Below are 26,429 nucleotides of genomic sequence, written 5' to 3'. Positions count from 1 at the left end.
ACTGCGACCCTGCTCGGGAAGAGCTTATCGATTGGTGATTGTTGGGGCACGTTTGGCAGGAGCTTCAGTGATGAAGACTGCTGAACTTGCTGATGTTTCACAATAGGCCATGGCCGTCTCAGTCACCAGGTCTCAACCTAATTGAAGACAACCATCAACAAAACACTAAATTATGGAATTTATTGTGGAAGAATGATTCCACATCCCTCCAATAGAGTTCCAGACACTTGTAGAAGAGTCTAAATAACTAAAATGTAAATGTAATGTAAAATGATATTGTTATGTGTATTCAAATAGTTGATGATATTGTTATGTGTATTAATATAGTTGATGATATTGTTATGTGTATTAATATAGTTGATGATATTGTTATGTGTATTCATATAGTTGATGATATTGTTATGTGTATTCATATAGTTGATGAGTTTTTTGGTGGACAGAGTGTTATAATAAGCCTACTCTCCTTAGCATGTGTTCAATATAAATTAGATGTGGGATGTGAATTAGTTCTGTTTCCATTTGTGTGCCCCAGGGTGATCGCTCCTACAGTATCTAGAATCTAAAAGGGTTCTTTGGCTGTCCCCATAGGAGAACCCTTTGTAGAACCCTTTTTGGTCCTAGGTAGAACCCTTTTGGGTTCCATGAAGAATCCTTTCCACAGAGGGTTCTACATGGAAGCCAGAAGGGTTTTACCTGGAACCCAAAAGCGTTCTCCTGTGGGGACAGCCAGAGGACCCTTTTGGAACTCTTTTTTCTAAGAGTGTACTGTATCATAGGTCTATAGACTTGCCTTCTCAAAACAGGCTTAAAACACAACAAGCAACAACATTTTCTCTTTCTAATCTACTGTTAACTATTTTCACTCAGGAAGGTGTGTTGTGTGAAAGAGAGACAAAAAAAATACTGTGGAAAGACTAACAACAACTTACACTTCCTCAAAACAGGTTGTGTGTGTTCATTAATGCCTACCGTAGCAAAACGTTTGGCAACGGAAACTGTTTAGGTCACGTTGTACAGCGTTTGGAGTAAACTAGCCTCCCGAGTGGCGCAGTGGTCTAAGGCACTAGAGATCCTGGTTTGAATCCAGGCTCTGTCGTAGCCAGCTGCGACCGGGAGACCCATGGGGTGGTGCACAATTGGTCCAGGGTAAGGGAGGGAATTGCTGGCAGGGATGTAGCTCAGTTGGTAGAGAATGGTGTTTGTAATGCTTGGGTTGTGGGTTTGATTCCCACGGGGGGCAGTATGAAAAATAATGTATGCACTCACTAACTGTAAGTAGTTCTGGATAAGAGTGTCTGCTAAATGACAAAAAAAACTGTTTATTGCAACATTTTAAAACTGTTGGCTGCAGTGTAAACTAATGAATACGACCCAGGTTGTAGCCTACAACTCGGCTGTTGATGTCTGCTTCATGCTGTAACCTGTATGTAGCCTGAGGGGTGGACTATGATGCCAGCTAGATATACTGTTTTTTCAAAGCTTATCTACATTTCCGTTAGCTTCACATTCCAGATCAGACTTCACCCATAAGAATACACAGAGCGCTAGTCATCAGGAAGGTGCTCTTTCAGCAGAACTGAAAATATCTCAATGACTTGACATGTTCTGGTTTTGAATTCAGGCTACAAAGGTGAGAATCTTTCCAGGGATTATTATAAAGTGTGTAGAGAAATGTAATGTCTGGTGTAATTTTAGTACAGTGAATGGATGTCAAACACCCAGACCTAACAGTCGACTTCTAATGAGACAGGTACGTGTCAGTTTAATCATACAAAATGGAGCTAACTGAATGTGGGCAAGTCAAATTCAATATATGTATATATTATAGTTCTACATTTAACATTTGATATGATAAATGTGATTGTATCATAGTTCTACTATATTGTATTGACCCTCGCTAAATGAGCCACGTCACAATTCCAACCAAGTAACCAAATTGGCGCCAACAGCGCGATGCGTAGGATGTTTGCCTTTTCCACATGCAACCTGGGTTCGCTTCCTTGCCCCACTGTTCGCTACATTGGTGTCAGAAGTGGTATGGTGTCTGTGAGGCCATCAGAATTCATGGCCCGGACATGTGAGGGGTTTGAGTAGTCGAAGCACGGGACTTTTGTAGGGGACAGTGTGAGTCAGGTTACAATTCCCATTGCTGCGATGCGTAGGGTGTTTGCCTTTTTGGCCAGCGACCTGGCTTTACCGCCCTGGCCGCTGTTTGCTACACTATTGATATCATAGGCTTGCCGATATCCGTTGAACAAAGATACATTACAATATGAGTGAAAGGATTTTAGGATAATATCAGTAAGTGTTGATTTAGAGTTGTCTTCTGGGTTCAGCCTTCTAGCTTCCTTTATCAATTGGGTGAAATGTAACAAATGACATGGTCTCAGAGTTTGGAGATAACCAGTCCCAGTTTAAATCACTATGACAACCATTTCATTATTTCCCCAGCACAGCAAGGGAATCTAGAGACTCAACCTTTTTTAATTTAACCTTTATTTAAGTAGACAAGTCAGTTAAGAACAAGTTCTTATTTACAATGACGGCCTACCCCGGACGACGCTGGGGCAATTGTGCGCAGCCCTATGGGACTCCCAATCACAGCCGGTTGTGATACAGCCTGGAATAGAACCAGGGTCTGTAGTGACGCCTCTAGCACTGATTGGCTCAAACGCATTAAGAAGGATAGTAAAGTGTAAAGTGATTATCCCACTGGCTATAGGGTGAACGCACCAATTGGTGAGTCGCTCTGGATAAGAGCGTCTGCTAAATGACATAAATGTGCCCTTGAGCAAGGCACTTAACCCTAATTGCTCCTGTAAGTCGCTCTGGATAAGAGCGTCTGCTAAATGACTAAAATGTAAATGTAAATGATAGAAATTCCACAAATTAACTTTTAAGAACAAATGACATCCTCATCCGTTTAAGAACAAATGACAAATGTGGTCCTCTGTAGCTCAATTGGTAGAGCATGGCGCTTGTAACGCCAGGGTAGTGGGTTCGATCCCCGGGACCACCCATATGTAAAAATGTATGCACACATGACTGTAAGTCGCTTTGGATAAAAGCGTCTGCTAAATGGCATATTAAAAGAAGGCACACCTGGTAATTGAAATGCATTCCAGGTGACTACCCCAAGAAGCTGGTTGAGAGATTTCCAAGAGTGTGCAAAGGTTGGCTATTTAAAGAATCTCAAATATAACATATATTGATTTGTTTAACACTTTTTTGGTTACTACGTGATTCCATATGTGTTATTTCATAATTTGGATGTCTTCACTCTTATTCACTCTTATTCTACAATGTAGAAAATAGTAAATATAAAGAAACAATGGTTTTGGGAAACAGCTTGGAGATTTAACAATACTCCTACAAAGGTTCTAACGATTAACTTAGCCTTCAGGTGCTTTAGGGAAACCGGGCCCAGGTGGTCTCTTTAGGAAATGTTGTTAAAATATTGGACTTAGGCTACATGCCCTGTTATTTAGACTTAACACCGATTTGTAGGTGATCAGTCCTGCTACTGATAGCCAATGGGAACTGATCTGAACAGGTTTAGGCTGGTCATCTAGGATATGTAGGCCATATCTGAAGTACAGTACCAGTCAAAAGTTTGGACACACCTACTAATTCCAGGATTTTTCTTTATTTTTACTGTTTTCTACATTGTAGAATAATAGTGAAGACATCAAAACTATGAAATAACACATACACATATTGCTCATGCCTAGGCTACATGCTCTGTCCTGCTACTGGTAGGCCTATAACGTTATGGGCCTATAACTATGGGCCTATAACTTATCTGAACAGGTTTAGGCTGGTCATCTAGGATATGTAGGCTATAGCTGAGGTATAGACCTCCATCTGCATATCACTAACAAACCGCTATTATATATTATAACCTAGCCTACTTTACATAATATAAATGTCCTACTTGTTGCAAAAATACTTTCTGAATGTATCAATGATTTCCCCTCAGATCAATCATGCCCGTTTTAGCCCTTCTGTCTACATTCTCAGATACGTTTAGAAAAGAACAGATTGAAAGAAATAGTCTACTTTTAATAAATACACATTAGCCTAAGAGAGTGGAAGGGCTGAGAGGAATGTGGCCTTGTGTTGCTGCACTGTCTATAACTACCTTAACAAACAGTAACAGGGAGATGAGGTGAAAGATATCAGACACGACTACATGTTGTTACAGGCTTTGGTATTTCCATTTATATTTTGAGGTTGGACGTTAGCACGTTGGCCGCACCTCTTGGCGCCACCTCAATAGACAGTATGCTTATGCCTGTGCTGGCTTGTCATCTCTTTAGTCAGAAGGGTTCCATCTGTTATGTGATATTGAAGAGCAGCTGGCCCAGTGTTCTGCTTGTCATCTCTTTAGTCAGAAGGGTTCCATCTGTTATGTGATATTGAAGAGCAGCTGGTCCAGTGTTCTGCTTGTCATCTCTTTAGTCAGAAGGGTTCCATCTGTTATGTGATATTGAAGAGCAGCTGGTCCAGTGTTCTGCTTGTCATCTCTTTAGTCAGAAGGGTTCCATCTGTTATGTGATATTGAAGAGCAGCTGGTCCAGTGTTCTGCTTGTCATCTCTTTAGTCAGAAGGGTTCCATCTGTTATGTGATATTGAAGAGCAGCTGGCCCAGTGTTCTGCTTGTCATCTCTTTAGTCAGAAGGGTTCCATCTGTTATGTGATATTGAAGAGCAGCTGGTCCAGTGTTCTGCTTGTCATCTCTTTAGTCAGAAGGGTTCCATCTGTTATGTGATATTGAAGAGCAGCTGGTCCAGTGTTCTGGCTGGCCTTAGAGATGTTAGAAGACTGGCACCTCTTTGTAGCTCTGCTTCTTTAAGTTGATGAACAAAGTCTTTCTGTCTTGTATCTCCCAGGGTTTGGTCTGGTTTGGTTTGGTTTGGTTTGGTCTGGTTTGGTCTGGTTTGGTCTGGTTTGGTCTGGTCTGGTTTGATCTGGTTTGGTCTGGTTTGGTCTGGTTTGGTGTGGTCTGGTTTGGTCTGGTTTGGTTTGGTCTGGTTTGGTCTGGTTTGGTTTGGTTTGGTCTAGTTTGTTTTGGTGTGGTCTGGTCTGGTCTGGTTTGTTTTGTCTGGTTTGGTCTGGTTTGGTTTGGTTTGGTCTGGTTTGGTCTGGTTTGCTCTGGTCTGGTTTGGTTTGGTGTGGTCTGGTCTGGTTTGGTCTGGTTTGCTCCACTTGTTTTTTTACTCCATATTGTAAGTTGGAGGGTTTTTATTTCAGATGTCCTCGTCTGGAGCCACTTCAATGGGCACTCATGGTGGGTGTCCTTTAGGTACCACTTTCTTGTTGCTAGTCAACATTCAGTGGACACTAGGGATTGGACGATTAAAACCGGAGCTCCGATGCACCGTTGCAGTTTTCAAAGCACTACTGATTCGACACAACGTATCAATGTAACAATACTACGTGATGATGACTGTCGAAGCTTCGGACGTCACACTACCATCTGACAGCTGTCAGAAGAGCACTGACCTCTGCTGGAAGCTTTGTGTTTGGCAGGTAGCTTAGTGGGTAAGAGCGTTGTGCCAGTAACCGAAAGGTCGCTGGTTCTAATCCCCGAGCCGACTAGGTGAAAAATCTGTCGATGTGCCCTTAAGCAAGGCACTTAACCCTAATTGCTCCTGTAAGTCGCTCTGGATAAGAGCGTCTGCTAAATGACAAAAATGTAAATCTATACTAAACAAAAATACACTGCTCGAAAAAATAAAGGGAACACTTAAACAACACAATGTAACTCCAAGTCAATCACACTTCTGTGAAATCAAACTGTCCACTTAGGAAGCAACACTGATTGACAATACATTTCACATGCTGTTGTGCAAATGGAATAGACAACAGGTGGAAATTATAGGCAATTAGCAAGACACCCCCAATAAAGGACTGGTTTTGCAGGTGGTGATCACAGACCACTTCTCAGTTCCTATGCTTCCTGGCTGATGTTTTGTTCACTTTGAATGCTGGCGGTGCTTTCACTCTAGTGGTAGCATGAGACGGAGTCTACAACCCACACAAGTGGCTCAGGTAGTGCAGCTCATCCAGGATGGCACATCAATGCGAGCTGTGGCAAGAAGGTTTGCTGTGTCTGTCAGCGTAGTGTCCAGAGCATGGAGGCGCTACCAGGAGACAGGCCAGTACATCAGGAGACGTGGAGGAGGCCGTAGGAGGGCAACAACCCAGCAGCAGGACTGCTACCTCCGCCTTTGTGCAAGGAGGAGCAGGAGGAGCACTGCCAGAGCCCTGCAAAATGACCTCCAGCAGGCCACAAATGTGCATGTGTCTGCTCAAACGGTCAGAAACAGACTCCATGAGGGTGGTATGAGGGCCCGACGTCCACAGGTGGGGGTTGTGCTTACAGCCCAACACCATGCAGGACGTTTGGCATTTGCCAGAGAACACCAAGATTGGCAAATTCGCCACTGGTGCCCTGTGCTCTTCACAGATGAAAGCAGGTTCACACTGAGCACATGTGACAGACGTGGCGGGGGTCAGTCATGGTGTGGGGTGGCATTTCTTTGGGGGGCCGCACAGCCCTCCATGTGCTCGCCAGAGGTAGCCTGACTGCCATTAGGTACCGAGATGAGATCCTCAGACCCCTTGTGAGACCATATGCTGGTGCAGTTGGCCCTGGGTTCCTCCTAATGCAAGACAATGCTAGACCTCATGTGGCTGGAGTGTGTCAGCTGTTCCTGCAAGAGGAAGGCATTGATGCTATGGACCGCCCGTTCCCCTGACCTGAATCCAATTGAGCACATCTGGGACATCATGTCTCGCTCCATCCACCAACGCCACATTGCACCACAGACTGTCCAGGAGTTGGCGGATGCTTTAGTCCAGGTCTGGGAGGAGATCCCTCAGGAGACCATCCGCCACCTCATCAGGAGCATGCCCAGGTGTTGTAGGGAGGTCATACAGGCACGTGGAGGCCACACACACTACTGAGGCTCATTTTGACTTGTTTTAAGGACATTACATCAAAGTTGGATCAGCCTGTAGTGTGGTTTTCCACTTTAATTTGAAACCAAATCCAGACCTCCATGGGTTGATAAATTTGATTTCCATTGATATTTTTTGTGTGATTTTGTTGTCAGCACATTCAACTATGTAAAGAAAAAAGTATTTAATAATATTATTTCATTCATTCAGATCTAGGATGTGTTATTTTAGTGTTCCCTTTATTTTTTTGAGCAGTGTATAAACGCAACATGTAAAGTGTTGGTCTCATGTTTCATGAGCTGAAATAAAATATCCCAGAAATGTTCCATTTGCACAAAAAGCATATTTCTCTCCGATTTTGTGCACAAATTTGTTAACATCCCTGTTAGTGAGCATTTATCCGTTGCCAAGATAATCCATCCACCTGACAGGGGTGGAATATCAAGAAGCTGATTAAACAGCATGATCATTACACAGGTACACCTTGTGCTGGGGACAATAAAAGGCCACTAAAAAATTTGCAGTTTTGTCACACAACACAATGTATTATTATTATAATGCCACAGATGTCTCAGGTTTTGAGGGAGCGTACCATTGGCATGCTGACTGCAGGAATGTCCACCAGAGCTGTTGCCAGAGAATTACATTGGTGTCGCTTCCCTGCCCCGCTGTTTGCTACATTGGTGTCAGAAGTAGTATGGTGTCTGTGAGGCTATCAGAATGCACGGCCCGGATGTGTGAGGGGTCTGAGTAGACGAAGCACGGGACTTGCTTTTGTAGGGGACAGTGTGAGTCAGGTTACAATTCCCATCGCAGCAATAGGTTTAACCCTATAGACAGGTTATAATTAGGTTTAACCCTATTGCTGCGATGCTTAGGGTGTTTGCCTTTTACGCCAGCGACCTGGGTTCACTGCCCTGCCCCACTGTTTTCTACAATATTAATATCACAGGCTACCCGACGTCCGTTGAACAAAGAGACACAACAATATGAGTGAAATAATTTTAGGATAATATCAGTAAGTGTTGATTTAGAGTTGTCTTCTGGGTTCAGCCTTCTAGCTTCCTTTATCAATAGGGTGAAATATAACAAATGACATGGCCTCAGAGTTGGGAGATAACCAGGCCCAGTTTAAATCACTATGACAACCATTTCATTATTTCCCCAGAGCAGCAAGGGAATCTAGAGACTCAACCTTTGCAGAATCAGAATCACCTTTATTCGCCAAGTACATTTGCACATACATATGTAGGATCTTAATTTGAACCAGTTTGCTACAGCAGAAAATATTCCTGCAGCAACAGAAGATGTGAATTATTATGTGAATTATAATTAATGGACATTTTTGTAGCGGTTGATACATTTTTATTAAGCGAAATTCAAGTCTGGCATTTGTAAGTGGAAATTACAAACTTCAAAAGCCTTTTAAAACCTCAAATACACTACAAGTTTTACATTTCCTGCATTGCGGGAAAGTTATTCTGCAGTGGAGGGTAATCAAATTAAGATCCTACATCTGTACACATAATTCTACATGTGATAGTGATAGACAACATTTAGAGACAGAATACAGACAGAAGAGTTTACACAAATGTCTGTACAACATTATAGACAACTAGGAAGAGTGAGCATAGAGCTATAAGAGAATGAACAGTGGATATACAGATATACAGTACAGTGGGAATACAGTTGGTATACAGATATACAGTACAGTGGGAATACAGTTGGTATACAGATATACAGTACAGTGGGAATACAGTTGATATACAGATATACAGTACAGTGGGTATACAGTTGGTATACAGATATACAGTACAGTGGGAATACAGTTGGTATACAGATATACAGTACAGTGGGAATACAGTTGGTATACAGATATACAGTACAGTGGGAATACAGTTGATATACAGATATACAGTACAGTGGGTATACAGTTGGTATACAGATATACAGTACAGTGGGAATACAGTTGGTATACAGATATACAGTACAGTGGGAATACAGTTGGTATACAGATATACAGTACAGTGGGAATACAGTTGATATACAGATATACAGTACAGTGGGAATACAGTTGGTATACAGATATACAGTACAGTGGGAATACAGTTGATATACAGATATACAGTACAGTGGGTATACATATACAGTACCAGTATAAATATATCTAAGAGAGATGAACAGAGTGCTAATGCAGTATAGTTCAGTTATTTAGTGTACAGTTCAGAGATGGCTTGATGTGGTGTGCAGCGTAGAGTGTATAGTCCTTTAGTCTCTATGGACCAGATGGCCAGTTGGTCAGGGCCACAGCATGGGGAAAGAAACTGTTCAGATGGGGGTCTATAACATCCAATCACATAGGTTTACAGCAGCTGACAGTTGCAACATTATTGCTAATAACTCAAACTGCCTTATTTAGATAAAGACATAATCTCTCTACAGATGTAGGATCTTAATTTGATCACCCAGTTGCAGGAGAACTGAAACGTGTAGTGTATTTGAGTGTATTTAAGCTTTAAAAAAGGTTTCTGAAGATGATCAATTCCACTTTTCTATATATATATTTTTTCATTAATTATAATCAACATAATAATTAAAATGTCCTGTTGCTGCAGGATTATTTTCCTGCTGTAGCAAACTGGCTCAAATTAAGATCCTACATATGTAGCAATACACCTCTCTTTGATGTACATGGCTATATCAGGATTGACTTTTGACCATTTGACATCTTTTATTTACTGTTGTTTAGGCTGGTTGAATGAGTTGCCTATAAAAGCTACTTCATCTGCAAGAGAACAGGCGGCTGCACCAGCGACTGTAAGAAGTAATGTGATTTCCTCATATGAACGTGAAAGTAAGTGTGTAGCCTACACAGTTACACAATGGCTGTTGAAACTGTGGCACATATTTCTCGGTAACATTAGAAGTCGGATGAATGTGTTGATATGTAGGAAAGACGGGCAGACCCTGGTAAGTCTAGGCTAAACTACAAACTATTATAAGGTCGACGTCAGACATTCAATAGTCAGAGTAGGTTTGAGCTATGATCACTTATCATGCTGACAAACCTGATGGTCTCCGTTTGAAATGGTGTGTAAAATACCATGCCTAGGCTACAAGCTCTGTCCTGCTACTGTTACTGTTATAACGTTATGGGAACTGATCTGAACAGGTTTAGGCTGGTCATCTAGGCTATAGCTGAGGTCAGTGGTGATTTTAGCATGTCAATCTTGGTGGGGCAAAACATAAATAAAGGGGGATGCATGCCAACAAAGCCACTCCACAACACAACACTAACAATACATTCATTGCACTATAACGGTGACAAACGGTGCCCACAAACTGTTAGGGCCTACATAAAGCAGAGTCCCAACAGCAGAGTCCCAACAGCAGAGTCCCGACAGCAGAGTCCCGACAGCAGAGTCCCGACAGCAGAGTCCCGACAGCAGAGTCCCGACAGCAGAGTCCCGACAGCAGAGTCCCGACAGCAGAGTCCCAACAGCAGAGTCCCAACAGCAGAGTCCCAACAGCAGAGTCCCAACAGCAGAGTCCCAACAGCTGTCCTATCATTTCTCTTCATTATTTCTCTTCATATGACAAGGATTAAAAAGGATTTGCCTGTAGATTGTCAACTTGATTCGTGATGATGACTGCTGGCTAAGATTTTGAAAGTATGATGTTGACATGATCAGTCCAATCAAAGCTACTGTAGATATAATGTGATTTGATGTCATTTTATCTGTGGCCAATGACCTTCTTGAATGGGCACTTCTAATGTAACTCTGTGGCAGCACCCAATGGGCTTGAATTTTCTAGCTCTACCCTTAGACTTGGCGGTGACGTAGTGTCCCCATGAGTGACAGAACACTGAGCCAATCACGAAGCAATGCTCTGTATTGTCTTCTGGCTTGACCCACCACCACAGAAAGCACTGAGCTAGGCTGAAACACCTGCATTTTGGAGCTGCCTTACTCAAGAAAACAAAAAAGAGACCATGTTTTTTTGCGGCTTTATTAACTCAATTATATATATATAATTTTTACATTTTTTGCAAACTGATATGTGACACGTATTAATGCCAAAATAACATGCAAAACAGGAAAGGCCACCTGCCCTGAATGACGGGTCACCACTGGCTGAGGTATAGACCTTGATCTGCTTTACACAAAAAATTACTGTTATACATTATAACCTAGCCTACTTTAAATAATAAAAAATCTCTTAATTGTTGCAAAAAACCTTTCTGTATAGATCACTGATCCCCCCCAGATCAATCAAGCCCGTTTTAGCCCTTCTGTCTACATTCTCAGATACGTTTAGAAAAGAACAGATTTAAAGATAATAATTGGCTGACTTTTAATGAATACAAATAACTGTGAGACATGGCCTTGTGTTGCTGCACTGTCTATAACTACCTTAACAAACAGTGACTTATTATTATTATTGACAGTTAACATGGAGAAGAGATGTCACAACCAGATGTTCATTTGATTGCATTAAATAGCCTGACTGCTTCAATATGTCTGTTAGTAAATGTTTTGTAAGAGATAATTAATAAATGATAACAATTCACATTCAAGAATTACTGTGTTAACTACAACCAACATGTTGGATCTCTGTTTAGGGGTCAGTGGTCTAAAATGAGTCTCTCTGGGGAACATGACACCGAAGCTAAGAGGTGAGATGACAATTTTGTTTAAGAATTATTAAGAGTTTATTTCCTTAATGCTATTTCCACAATAATCAGAAATGGTTGCTTATGGGTACCTTCAATATTACTGTTCTCAGATGTTTAATTAATAGATTTTAGATGTAGATAATTATTATTATTTTTATTGCAAAACGCTATATATCCATTGTTTAGCTGAAATTGAATGTTCGTATCCTGTATATTTGACTGTATTATCTGTATGTCTCACCTAGCTATCTTAAGATGAATGCACTTACTGTAAATCGCTCTGGGTAAGAGCATCTGCTAAACAGGTGGGGCTCTGACCTGAATGACAGGTCACCACTGCTCCAAAGCAATTACATGTTGCACAGGAAACACTGACTCGCTGCATGTTTCTATTATCAAGACACCTACTGGTACCTCTTAACTGGTTAGTAAAGCTCATGAGGTGTCCTAAATATCTGCCAACTAGGTGGGACGCTTATGAATAAAGAGGCTTCATGCATAGCTTTAATTTATACCCATAAGAGTAGGACTAAAATGGCTTTATTCTCAGCACTTATACGACACATTTTCTACTCTGAGACGCTTTTTGGATATGGGCCCAGATCTCAAAACATTGTTTTAAAAAACGAATCATTTTGTTTTCCATAATAAAAAATGAATATTACTAATGTAAGCCACTGTAAAGACTTGGTTTAGTTTATTATGTGGCTCTGCTCATGTCCGCGTTCTGGAACTATCCGCGTCCCCGTACAGAACTGTCCGCGTCCACGGACGGTTTGGCGCCAAGCATATTGTCCAGTTACGCGCAGAGTGGTCTGAGGTGATGTTGGGAAATAACGACGGAGTTCGTTACAGTGTTGAGACACCGAAGTTTATTGTTCAATTTGCTTTTTTGCTTAATGGTCAGTGACAGTATGAGTGTAGCCAGATCCTTTTCACTCGCTAGTCTTGTTTAATTGTGCGGTTCAACGGGTTCGTCATCATCTTCGAGGGACAGGAACGACCTGCTAGTTAGCCAAGCTAGTCGGTACAGCTAGCTAAGCTAGCTACTCTTTACCAGCAGCATCCTAGTTATCCTAGCTACCACTACATCATCACCGGCTGCCTGCATTTCTTGTGGACCGATGGAGCTCCCTGGTTGTTTCTTCCACCTGTTAAATACCGTGGAGGGCTTCTCCCTCTCTCGTTGACGGATGCTGGCTACCTACCATCCCTCTGTCCGGTTCTCCTCTCTTCACTAGATGGACGGTAACTTTAGTGTTTAACCCCTCTGTGTCCAAGGACTGAACCTTTTGAATATTATTTTCGGGGCGCCTCAAGTTACATTTTTTACAACATTTATTTCTGATTAAATTAGTTCATTGCATCCGCCATGGAGCCCAGTTTCATAATATTACCTTCTGTCCCTGGTTATGAAGTAATCGCGAAAAAACAGGCCTTATGTTTGGGCATTTTTCACCCTGCCAGCTCCTATTAGTTCTATTGAGCTCCTTGGCACCGACTCGCCTTCAGAACGTTCTATTCCCAGTCCATTGTTCTGCGTCACAATGCCAGCTTCACTATTGTTATCAATGAGACCTGCCTGCGTTAACCCTGTAGGTTTACCTCAGGTAACTGATTATTACCAAGGTTACGGCTACTTGGTGAGCGTTAACCCTGTAGGTTTACCTCAGGTAACTTATTATTAACAAGGTTACGGCTACTTGGTGAGCGTTAACCCTGTAGGTTTACCTCAGGTAACTTATTAGTAACAAGGTTACAACTACTTGGTGAGCGTTAACCCTGTAGGTTTACCTCAGGTAACTTATTATTAACAAGGTTACGGCTACTTGGTGAACATTAACCCTGTAGGTTTACCTCAGGTAACTTATTATTAACAAGGTTACGGCTACTTGGTGAGCGTTAACCCTGTAGGTTTACCTCAGGTAACTTATTATTAACAAGGTTACGGTTACTTGGTGAGCGTTAACCCTGTAGGTTTACCTCAGGTAACTTATTATTAACAAGGTTACGGCTACTTGGTGAGCGTTAACCCTGTAGGTTTACCTCAGGTAACTTATTAGTAACAAGGTTACAACTACTTGGTGAGCGTTAACCCTGTAGGTTTACCTCAGGTAACTTATTATTAACAAGGTTACGGCTACTTGGTGAACATTAACCCTGTAGGTTTACCTCAGGTAACTTATTATTAACAAGGTTACGGCTACTTGGTGAGCGTTAACCCTGTAGGTTTACCTCAGGTAACTTATTATTAAAAAGGTTACGGATACTTGGTGAGCGTTAACCCTGTAGGTTTACCTCAGGTAACTTATTATTACCAAGGTTACAGCTACTTGGTGAGCGTTAACCCTGTAGGTTTACCTCAGGTAACTTATTATTACCAAGGTTACAGCTACTTGGTGAGCGTTAACCCTGTAGGTTTACCTCAGGTAACTTATTATTAACTAGGTTTTGGCTACTTGGTGAGTTTGCACTCTGTTCACCTGAGTACATGTTGTAGTCACCAATAGTGAGGTGAGATATAGTTTAAGAGGCGATGGCTGGCGGATAGCCATCAAACATTAAACATTTTCTGGTCATGGTTAAACATATTTGTTTTAAGAGAAAAGTGTACAATCTAAACAAAACGCATGTCCTTATCGTCTTTTTCAAGATGTGGCCGATTTAAACAGCCAGAATACATTTTTTAATTAAGAAATAACCATTTTTTGGACGACTTGTTGTTTCTAAATGGCTGCTGGGTAATTTGATATGCATCGAAATCTTTGTTCGTAGGCATCAAATTGAGCGAATGATGCGCAGGTTCACTGAGTTGCAAACCAAATGGGTATAATGGGGTGATTGTTGTCTAATCGGGTGGTCTAGCTAATGGATTTGTAGATCTGACGCAGTTGCAATCTCAGATTATGAGCCTAGCAAGTGTCATGAAGTGTCAGGTCTCCCGAGTGGTGCAGTGGTCTAGAGATCCTGGTTCGAATCCAGGCTCTGTCGTAGCCGGCCGAGACAGGGAGACCCATGGGGTCGGCAGGGATGTAGCTCAGTTGGTAGAGCATGGCGTTTGCAACGCCAGGGTTGTGTGTTTGCTTCCCACTGGGGGCCAGTATGAAAAAATAAAGTAATAATGTATGCACTCACTAACTGTAAGTCGCTCTGGGTAAGAGCGTCTGCTAAATGACTAAAATGTAAATGTCTTGAATGAGTTATGTAGTACCCACATACGGCCACAAGGAGGAGCAAGAGTGCCATAAACCCATACTGTTTTTTGCCATATAAACCCTAAACCTAACAATCAATCAAATGTATTTATAAAGCCCTTTTTACACCAGCAGATGTCACAAAGTGCTATACAGAAACTCTTACCCTACTTATAACCTATTTTAGCCGTAACCCTAACCCCTAATTCTAGGGTAGGGTAGCCTAGAACACTTTTAGAAACTATTAGTAATAATATGATCTTGGTAAATACAATTATATTATTAAATAGCGTTTTGATTATTTTGTTGTTGTTTATTATATGTATAATTGCAAAACAGAACACTTGATAAATAAGACACATTTGTTTTATTTTTCAAATGTGGTTTGAATTGGGTGACCTAGTAACCTCTGTGTGAAAGTCCAGCAATTGGCGTGGGGCAGGTTTGAGACTGATCTAATACACTTTATTTCTCAGCTGCCTCATCAACGTCTGTACGTGAATTAATAACTTTTAATTGCTAAATATTTCCAATAGATGGCAGCATAAGACCACGAAGCGTCAGTTATAGGCTACAAGCAGCAATATGATTGACATAAAATAGCATGCAACCAAATACCATATGTCCCATGATTTTCTAAAATGGTCACTCATTACTTTAGTTAGCTATATATCTCGTATTAGGCCTGTGATGCTTTTGGAAGAGCAATTAAATAGTGACTATAGCAGGTGTTGATCCCCGGGTAAATAATCACTAGTCAGATGCGGTAACTTCAACCCTAGTATAAATGTATTATAAAAAATGATCTTAATATCTGAAATTGGGAGTAAACAACCTCGGAATAGAAAAGACAAGAGTGCATCTTCCAGCCTGCCAATAAATTACATCATGCAACCCTCCCGGTTAGCAAATGTACCTCAACATGCCCCTCGCTTGTGCTAGAAGGCAGAGTGCTCGCTGCTGGTTGATGAATCTGACAATGAATGTACTAGGAAAATACGTTTTTCTCGACCAGAGGTGACTAAATTAATGTTCAGGCTTATTGATAATCGTTATAGTAATGAAGTATAATTTCAAAACATGAGCATAAAAACAGCTAATAATAAACATGAATCATCATTATATTATTTCACAGTAATCTGTTAAATGCTTTTTCAGTCGTTCCTCTTGCGTTAGCAGTGTGGAAAGGGACAGTAAAAAGCGTGTGCAGGAGTTTTCCTGTGAGGGGGAGTGGTGGTGTATCCAGGGAGAAAACTAAACTAACCTTCTGAAATGTCATTCATGGTCTTATGCTTCCATCTATTGGAATTATTTAGCAACTGCAGTAGTACTGAATAAAGTATATCCATACTAAAGTAGTAATTACACAGAATTACAAAATATGACATTTTCTAGTTCATTTTATCACTTACAACCATAAAATAACCATTTATAGCATAACAAACAACGAAACTGACATAAACCAAAAACACCATACATTTAGTTAACTATATATATATATATACTATTTATTTAGATGGGTGACATTATCTGCCAAAGTAACACCAGCAATTGGCGTGGGGCAGGATTGAGACTGATCTAATACACTTTATTTCTCAGCTGCCTCACCAATGTCTGTACGTGAATTAATAACTTTTAATTGCTAAATATTTCCAATAGATGGCAGCATAAGACCACGAAGCATCAGTTATAGGCTACAAGCAGCAATATGACATAAAATAGCATGCAACCAAATACTATATGTCCCATGATTTTCTAAAATGGTAACTCATTACTTTAGTTAGCTATATATCTCGTATTAGGCCTGTGATGCTTTTGGAAGAGCAATTAAATAGTGACTATAGCAGGTGTTGAACCCCTGGTAAATAATCACTAGTCAGATGCTCCAACCTCAACCCTAGTATACATGCATTTAAAAATATCTAATATATCGATTAAACAACCTCGGAATAGATAAGACAAGAGTGCGTCTTCCAGCCCACCAATAAATTACATCATGCAACTCTCCCGGTTAGCAAATGTACCTCAACATTCCCCTCGCTTGTGCTAGAAGGCAGAGTGCTCGCTGCTGGTTGATGAATCTGACAATGAATGTACTAGGAAAATAGGTTTTTCTCGACCAGAGGTGACTAAATTAATGTTCAGGCTTATTGATAATCGTTATAGTAATCAAGATTAATTTCAAAATAGGTAATAATAAACATGAATCATCATTATATTATTTCACAGTAATCTGTTAAATGCTTTTTCAGTCGTTCCTCTTGCGTTAGCTGTGTGGAAAGGGACAGTAAAAAGCGTGTGCAGGAGTTTTCCTGTGAGGGGGAGTGGTGGTGTATCCAGGGAGATAACTAAAACTGATCTTCTGAAATGTTATTCATGGTCTTATGCTGCCATCTATTGGAATTATTTAGTAACTGCAGTAGTACTGAATAAAGTATATCCTTACTAAAGTAGTAATTACTCAGAAACACCATACATTTAGTTAACTATATATATAAAAAAATATGTATTTAGATGGGTGACATTATCTGCCAAAGTAACACCACTGTAGATAAAGAAGAGCTCTCCAGTAGGTGAACTAAAACATTTAAAGGCCATTTTCTCAAACATGAGGTTACAAGTTTATCATCTTTCAAAGCAGAATTACTTTCCCATTGTTCATCAACTGTAGTGGATTATATACCTTTTTCTAGCTGAGTCTCTACTTTTATCCAATGTAAAAAACACAATTTCAAATTTTGCTACATAAGTTCGAATCGAGCCGGTCGGTCACATTTGACTGTGTAAAACCTAGCAGTACTACTTATTTCTCTGAGAGTGAGGCAGAAATATATATTATTACTGTGTAAAACCTAGCAGTACTACTTATTTCTCTGAGTAAGGAAGATATATAGCATTTTGCAAAAAAACATGATTATTTGTCTATCTGAAATGAAACCATCAAGTGATAGATTTTAAACAAATACATGTCTGTCATTGAACAATCCCATACCATGATTAGATAGTGAAAAAACACAACAATCTCTTTCATAATGTCTTTAAACTATAAAAGCTAAAAATGGATATATAGCGTTTTGGAATGAAACTCTTGTTTCCCCATCTGAGTTCAGAGTAGATGAGAGACGTAATGTTTGTCTCTGTTGTGTTGAAGCCCAATCAAGCAGGAGAGACCAGCCTCCCCTGTACCCAGCTGTGTGTCCATGAAGAGTGACCGGTCTATGGGTGAACCTATAAACTTCAGAGAGGGAGACTTTTCTAGTGAACAAAGGTAAGAAGAACTCATGGGTCATGGTCAGTGAGTTAAACAACACTGTCTCTAGTCATTTCTCCTCTCCCATTTTCCCAATTATTTTTGTTGTTTTCATAATCCATAGGCTAATCCTTTTTTCCATTTTCATAGTCCTGAAACAATATTAAACTAACACAACATTCCCTCCCTCCCTGTGTGTGTGTGTGTGTGTGTGTGTGTGTGTGTGTGTGTGTGTGTGTGTGTGTCTGTGTGTGTGTGTGTGTGTGCACTCCCTGGATGAGGAGATGTAATCTCATGTTTTGTCCACAGAAACCAACAGGAGAGATCAGAGTCAGTGATTCTCAGTGGTCAGTCTTCCCAGAGTCATCAAACAGACCTGGCCTCCATATTCAGTGTATGTGGTCTTGTTATGTACATTTGTTTTTTGTTTACCTCAAGTAAAGTTGATCTGTCAATCATTCATTCATGTGTTAATGCGAAAGCATTTAGTCTCTTGCTTAACCTATATACTTGATTTATTTCAGTTGCTTGAAGAGAATATTATGACATTTGTGAAGAACGAGCTGAAGAGGTTCAAGAGGATTCTTAGTCCAGAACTCCCAGAAGGCTTTGAGAGTCAGAAGCAGGATAAGGAAGTGGTGGATGCTGAAGATGAGAAGCAGGAGAGCAGTGCCAGAGAGGGGGCTCTGAAGATCACACTGCACGTCCTGAGGAAAATGAACCAGAAGGAGCTTGCTGACACACTGGAGAAAAGTAAGAGCTGTCTGCTTCATGTTGAATGCTGTTTTAGAAAAAAAACATTTAAAAGCTGTAGCTAAAGTACAGCTAAAGTAGCTGTGTAACTCAGTGATATTGTAGCAGCCTTAACACAACACCTAGTGACCTCATCAAGTAGCAGCAGGGATGTGTTGTGGTGATTGAGAGAGAGAGAGAGAGAGAGAGAGAGAGAGAGAGAGAGAGAGAGAGAGAGAGCGAGAGAGAGAACATTAATAATACAATCAATAAGAGATTTATACAGACAGTTAAGAGAATAAATTATTATAATTTAAACTTTATAACACAGTTTTACAATACTGTAGGCATTAAATCAGACGTAATATTAATATCCTCTGTGTTATTTCTTCATTCAGATGAGCTTGCTGTGATTTGCCAACGTGAACTCAAATCTAATCTAAAGAAGAAGTTTCAATGTGTATTTGAGGGGATCGCTAAACAAGGAAACCCAACACTTCTCAATAAGATCTACACAGAGCTCTACATCACAGAGGGTGGAACAGGAGAGGTCAATAATGAACATGAGCTGAGACAGATTGAGACAACAACCAGGAAACAAGCAAGACCAGAGACTGCAATCAAATGTAACGACTTCTTCAGACCCTTAACTGGACAAGACAAACTTATCAGAACTGGGCTGACAAAGGGAGTCGCTGGCATTGGAAAAACAGTCTCTGTGCAGAAGTTCATTCTGGACTGGGCTGAAGGAAAAGCAAATCAGGATGTCCAATTTGTATTTTCATTCCCTTTTCGGGAGCTGAATTTGATGAAAGGGGAAAAATACACTTTCATTGAACTTCTCAATCACTTCTCAATGGAAACCAAAGAATCAAGAATCTCCAACTACGACAAGTACAAAGTTCTGTTAATCTTTGATGGTCTGGATGAGTGCCGACTGCCCCTAGACTTCCAGAAGAACAAGATCTGTTGTGACGTCACAGAGTCAACCTCAGTGGATGCTCTGCTGACAAATCTCATCAAGGGAAATCTGCTTCCCTCTGCTCTCCTCTGGATAACTACCCGACCTGCAGCAGCCAATCAGATCCCTTCAGGGTATGTTGACCAGGTGACAGAGGTACGAGGGTTCAATGACCCACAGAAGGAGGAGTACTTCAGGAAGAGATTCAGTGATGAGGACCTGGCCAGCAGAATCATCTCACACATAAAGACATCAAGGAGCCTCCACATCATGTGCCACATTCCAGTCTTCTGTTGGATTTCTGCAATCGTCCTTGAACACATGCTGAAACATAAGAGAGAAGAGATGCCCAAGACTCTGACTGAGATGTTCATACACCTTGTGGTGTTTCATACCAAACAGAAGAATGAAAAGTATCTTGGGAAAGAAGAGACAGGTCCACACTGGAATAAAGAGAGCATTCTGTCACTGGGAAAACTGGCTTTTCAACAGCTTGTGAATGGCAATCTGATTTTCTATGAAGAAGACCTGAAAGAGGCTGGCATTGATGTCAATGAAGCCTCTGTGTACTCAGGATTGTGCACACAGCTCTTTAAAGAGGAATGTGTGCTGCACCAGGACAAGGTGTACTGCTTCGTGCATCTGAGCATTCAGGAGTTTCTGGCTGCTGTATATGTGTTCCTCTCATTCATCAACAACAATGAGAATCTAATGGCCGAACCGCAGGTTACTGAAGTTACTGTCTACAAGAGTGCTGTGGATAAAGCCTTACAAAGTGAGACAGGAAACCTGGACCTTTTCCTCCGCTTCCTTCTGGGCCTCTCACTGGAGTCCAATCAGAAGTACTTACGAGGTCTACTGACAAAGACAAGAAGCAGCTCACAGAGCCATGAAGAAACAGTCAAGTACATCAAGGAGAAGATCAGGGAGAATCCCTCTCCAGAGAAGTGCATCAATCTGTTCCACTGTCTGAATGAACTGAATGACCATTCTCTAGTGGAGGAGATCCAAAGCTACCTGAGATCAGGAAGTCTCTCAGAAGAAGAACTGTCACCTGCACAGTGGTCAGCTCTGGTCTTTGTATTGCTGACTTCAGAAAAGGAGCTGGATGTGTTTGACCTGAATAAATACTCCAGATCAGAGGAAGGTCTTCTGAGGCTGCTGCCAGTGGTCAAAGCCTCCAGAGCTGCTCTGTGAGTACATAAAATGACATTTAAGTACTAATCATCAGGAAGAAATATTCAGTTTAGAGAAATATATGTATTATTGAAAAACATATTGAATCAATGCATTGATGTTCACATTAGTATAACAATATGACCATACAATTCTTGGAGATGGAAGATGAATCTATATGTTGTTTAAGAGAATAAACCAAATGCATCTGCCATTGTCCTTCTACACTACTGGTGTTAAATTAACAGTGTGTTTGTGAAATCATGATGATCTCTCTGTCAGGCTGTCAGGCTGTGGAGTCACCAAGGAAGGCTGTGCTTCTCTGGTCTCAGCTCTGAAGTCAAACCCTTCACACCTGAGAGAGCTGGACCTGAGCTACAATCACTTAGGAGACTCAGGAGTCAGACTGCTCTCTGCTGGACTGGAGGATCCACACTGCAGACTGGAGACTCTGAGGTCAGTATTCCTGTATCACTGAATGACCACACACACACTTGACACACTCTGGACACACACACACACTCTGGACACACACACACACACTGGACACACACACACACACAAACACACTGGACACACACACACACACACACACACACTGGACACACCCCCACTGGACACACACACTGGACACACACACACACATACTGGGCACACAGACACAAAAACACAATGGACACACACACACTGGACACACACACTGGACACACACACACGCACACACAATGATTAATTTAGAAACATGTTATCTATTGTTAATAATGATACATTCATTCATTTATGTACAGTACCAGTCAAAAGTTTGGACACACCTACTCATTCAAGGGCTTTTCTTTATTTTTACTATTTTCTACATTGTAAAATAATAGTGAAGACATTAAAACTATGAAATAACACATATGGAATCATGTAGTAACCAAAAAAGTGTTAAACAAATAAAATATATTTGTTATTTGAAATTCTTCAAATAGCCACCCTGTGCCATGATGACAGCTTTGCACACTCTTGGCATTCTCTCAACCAGCTTCACCAGGAATGCTTTTCCAACAGTCTTGAAGGAGTTCCCACATATGCTGAGCACTTGTTGGCTGCTTTTCCTTCCCTCTGCCGTCCGACTCATCCCAAACCATCTCAATTGGGTTGAGGTCGGGTGATTGTGGAGACCAGGTAATCTGATGGAGCACTCAATCACTCTCCTTCTTGGTCAAATAGCCCTTACACAGTCTGGAAGTGTGTTGGGTCATTGTCCTGTTGAAAAACAAATGATAGTCCCACTAAGCCCAAACCAGATGGGATGGCGTATCACTGCAGAATGCTGTGGTAGCCATGCTGGATAAGTGTGCCTTGAATTCTAAATAAATCACAAACAGTGTCACCAGCAAAGCACCCCCACACCATAACACCCCCTCCTCCATGCTTTACGGTGGGAACTACACATGCCGAGATCATCCGTTCACCCACACTGCTTCTCACAAAGACACGGCGGTTGGAACCAAAAATCGCCCATTTGGACTCCAGACCAAAGGACAAATGTCCACCTGTGTAATGTCCATTGCTCGTGTTTCTTTGCCCAAGCAGGTCTCTTCTTATTATTGGTGTCCTTTAGTAGTGATTTCTTTGCAGCAATTCGACCATGAAGGCCTGATTCACACAGTCTCCTCTGAACAGTTGATGTTGAGATGTGTCTGTGACTTGAACTTTGTGATGCATTTATTTGGGCTGCAATTTCTGGGGCTGGTAACTCTAATGAACTTATCCTCTGCAGCAGAGGTAACTCTGGGTCTTCCATACCTGTGGCGGTCCTCATGAGAGCCAGTTTCATCATAGCGCTTGATGTTTTTTGCGACTGCACTTGAAGAAATGTTCGAAGTTCTTGAAATGTTCCATATTGACTGACCGTCATGTCTTAAAGTTATGATGGACTGTCGTTTCTCTTTGCCTATTTGAGCTGTTCTTGCCATAATATGGACTTGGTCTTTCACCAAATAGGGCCATCTTCTGTATACCCCCCTACCTTGTCACAACACAACTGATTGGCTCAAACACATTAAGAAGGAAAGAAATTCCACAAATTAACTTTTAAGAAGGCACACCTGTTAATTGAAATGCATTCCAGGTGACTACCTCATGAAGCTGGTTGAGAGAATGCCAAGAGTGTGCAAAGCTGTCATCAAGGCAAATGGTGGCTATTTGAAGAATCTCAAATATAAAATATATTTTGATTAATTTAACACTTTTTTGGTTACTACATGATTCCATATGTGTTATTTCATAGTTTTGATGTCTTCACTATTATTATACACTGTAGAAAATAGTAAAAATTAAGAAAAACCCTTGAATGTGTAGGTGTGTCCAAACTTTTGACTGGTACTGTATATATACATATGTATATATGAATAGATATGGCAGGTTTCAGGACACTGATGTATCTGAAATTGTTGAAAGAATATATTTTCACACCAAAGAATAGCAGTGTGATTTTAATATGATTTTACTTTTGCAGGCTGTCAGGCTGTCTAGTCACAGAGGAAGGCTGTGCTTCTCTGGTCTCAGCTCTGAAGTCAAACCCCTCACACCTGAGAGAGCTGGATCTGAGTAACAATGACCTGAAGGATTCAGGAGTGAAGCTGCTCTCTGCTGGACTGGGGAATCCCCACTGTAAACTGGAGACTCTGAGGTCAGTATTCCTGTAGTTGGTCAACAAGTGATAGTTGTTCACCAGATCCACATGTGTTTACCAGGCACACATAGTCCACACCATATGTGTTTTGACAGTGAAGCTTACAGTTTTACATTTGGTGCTATGCTCCATCATTTTGGATTTGAGATATAATGTTTCATATTAGGCAACAGAACAGAATGTCACCTTTTATTTGAGGGTATTTTCATACATGTCTGTGTTACTGTTTAGAAATGAAATCACTTTATGTATCTAGTTCTTCCATTTGAAAAAGTCTTAATAATTTGGACATATTCACTTATATTGTATTAAAGTAGTCATAAGTTTAGTATTTGGTCCCATATTCCTTACCCACAGTGATTACATCAAGCCTGTGATTCTACAAACTTGTTGAATGCATTTGCAGTTTGTCTTGGTTGTGTTTTGGATGATGTTTTTCCCAATAGAAACTGAATGGTGAATAATGTCCTGTCATTTTGGATTCACTTCACTTGTATTGTCAGTAAGAATAGAAGATGTTTCTGAACACTTCTACATTCATGTGGATGCTACCATGATTATGAATAATCATGAATGAATCGTGAATGATGATGAATGAGAAAGTTACAGAGGAACACGGATCATACTCCCTCTATTATTGGTAATGGTGAGAGGTTAGCATGTTTTGTTGTAGCCTCTGTAACTCTCTCACTCATTATTATTCATTATTCATTCATGATTATTCTTAATCATGGCATCATTAGGATTCATTCAGTAGTGTTTAGAAACATGTTATCTACTCACTTAGACAGAAGATTAATCCAGTCATCATCCACCATTCAGTTACTGTTGGGCAAAACATAACCCAAAACACAACCAAAACAAACTGCAAATGCAACCAACGAGTTTACAACCAAATACTCAACTTTTGACTACTTTAATACACTATAAGTGAATTGGTCAGAATACTTATGACTTATTCAAATGGGGGACTAGATACATAAAGCGCTTCATTTCTAAACGGTGAAACAGATATGTATTAAAATACCCTCAAATAAAAGGTGACATTATATACTGTCACCTCATATAAAACATTTGTTCTCAAATCCAAAATGCTGCAGTATAGAGCCACATTTAAAATGTTAGCTTCACTGTCAAAATAGATATGGTGTGGACTGTATACTCAATACAATCTAAATCTGATACCTCACTGTCTGGCTTTTGACTGATACTGCTTTTTAAACTGCTCTGGTCAGTCTACTCAAATATTCGTACTATACATTTTTCTCGCTACACACAATATTATGATTTTTTCTAATAATGATATATATATGGCAGGTTTCAGGACACTGATATATCTGAATATGTTGAAAAAATATACTGCCACTATTTTCACCACCAAAGAATAGCAGTGTGGTTTTAATATGATTTGACTCTTTGCAGGCTGTCAGGCTGTCTAGTCACAGAGGAAGGCTGTGCTTCTCTGGTCTCAGCTCTGAAGTCAAACCCTTCACACCTGAGAGAGCTGGACCTGAGCTACAATCACCCAGGAGACTCAGGAGTCAGACTGCTCTCTGCTGGACTGGAGGATCCACACTGCAGACTGGAGAAACTCAAGTATGTAGAGGGTTTATGTCAATGTTCATATCAGACATGTTGGAGTTATCAGGCTAGTTAAGACAAACATTCTGACCACCACTTGGACTAAGTTATATAAAGACTGTGTGTGTGTGTGTGTGTGTGTCCAGTGTGTGTGGGTCCAGTGTGTGTGTGTGTCCAGTGTGTGTGTGTGTGTGTGTGTCCAGTGTGTGTGTGTGTGTGTGTCCAGTGTGTGTGTGTCCAGTGTGTGTGTGTGTGTGTGTCCAGTGTGTGTGTGTCCAGTGTGTGTGTGTGTCCAGTGCGTGTGTGTGTGTGTGAGTGTCCAGTGTGTGTGTGTGTGTGTGTGTGTGTGTGTGTATGTGTGTGTGTGTCCAGTGTGTGTCCAGTGTGTGTCCAGTGTGTGTGGGTCCAGTGTGTGTGTGTGTCCAGTGTGTGTGTGTGTGTGTGTGTCCAGTGTGTGTGTGTGTGTGTGTCCAGTGTGTGTGTGTGTGTGTGTCCAGTGTGTGTGTGTCCAGTGTGTGTGTGTGTCCAGTGCGTGTGTGTGTGTGTGAGTGTCCAGTGTGTGTGTGTGTGTGTGTGTGTGTGTGTGTATGTGTGTGTGTGTCCAGTGTGTGTGTGTGTGTGTGTGTGTGTCCAGTGTGTGTGTGTGTGTGTGAGTGTCCAGTGTGCACACACACATTGAACACACACACACACTGAATACACACAAACATTGAACACACACACACTGGACACACACACACACACACACACTGGACACACACATACACACACACACACACACTGGACAAACACACACTTTACACACAAACACAAACACACACACACGAAACACACACACACTGGACACACACGCACACACACTGGATACACACACACGAAACACACACTGGACACACACACACACAGGACACACACACACACACTCACACTGGACACACACTGGACAAACACACACACACTGGACACACACACACACAAACACACACACACTGGACACACACACACACACACACACACTGGACACACACACTGGACGGACACACACTGGATACACACACACACTGGAAGAACACACACTGGACAAACACACACTGGACATACACACACACTGGAAACATACACACACACACTGGACACACACACACTCACACACTGAACTCATACACACACACACACACACACACACACACACACACACACACACACACACA

The 26,429-nt window shown here is 41.1% G+C and overlaps 1 protein-coding gene across 2 annotated transcripts; it reads left to right on the top strand.

Moving 5' to 3' along the window:
* The first annotated feature begins 1,510 nt into the window (after positions 1–1,510).
* LOC311117150 (NLR family CARD domain-containing protein 3-like) lies at positions 1,511–21,097 on the top strand. 2 transcript variants are annotated; one of them, XM_084192131.1, is made up of 7 exons: positions 1,511–1,630; positions 9,716–9,820; positions 11,591–11,644; positions 17,990–18,106; positions 18,398–18,482; positions 18,613–18,841; positions 19,219–21,097. In XM_084192131.1, the coding sequence occupies exons 3-7, from the start codon at positions 11,607–11,609 to the stop codon at positions 20,976–20,978; spliced, it is 2,229 nt and encodes a 742-aa protein (XP_084048257.1). In that variant the 5' UTR covers positions 1,511–1,630; positions 9,716–9,820; positions 11,591–11,606; the 3' UTR covers positions 20,979–21,097. The 2 variants fall into 2 exon arrangements, with proteins under 2 accessions (XP_084048257.1, XP_084048258.1); XM_084192132.1 differs by having other exon boundaries at positions 1,516–1,750.
* The last annotated feature ends 5,332 nt before the right edge of the window (positions 21,098–26,429 follow it).

This window comes from Coregonus lavaretus, assembly GCF_964263955.1.
Source record: "Coregonus lavaretus genome assembly, contig: HAP1_SCAFFOLD_253, whole genome shotgun sequence".
In the NCBI taxonomy this organism is placed as follows: Eukaryota; Metazoa; Chordata; class Actinopteri; order Salmoniformes; family Salmonidae; genus Coregonus; species Coregonus lavaretus.
This window is presented reverse-complemented; position numbering and strand designations above follow the sequence as displayed.

Bases quoted from the DNA above. Each gene is read 5' to 3' on its own strand.
- LOC311117150 (XM_084192131.1), top strand. From the start codon at position 11,607: ATGAGTCTCTCTGGGGAACATGACACCGAAGCTAAGAG. The intron at 11,645-17,989 runs GTGAGATGACAA...GTTGTGTTGAAG, and splicing joins CATGACACCGAAGCTAAGAG to CCCAATCAAGCAGGAGAGAC. The intron at 18,107-18,397 runs GTAAGAAGAACT...TTTTGTCCACAG, and splicing joins GACTTTTCTAGTGAACAAAG to AAACCAACAGGAGAGATCAG.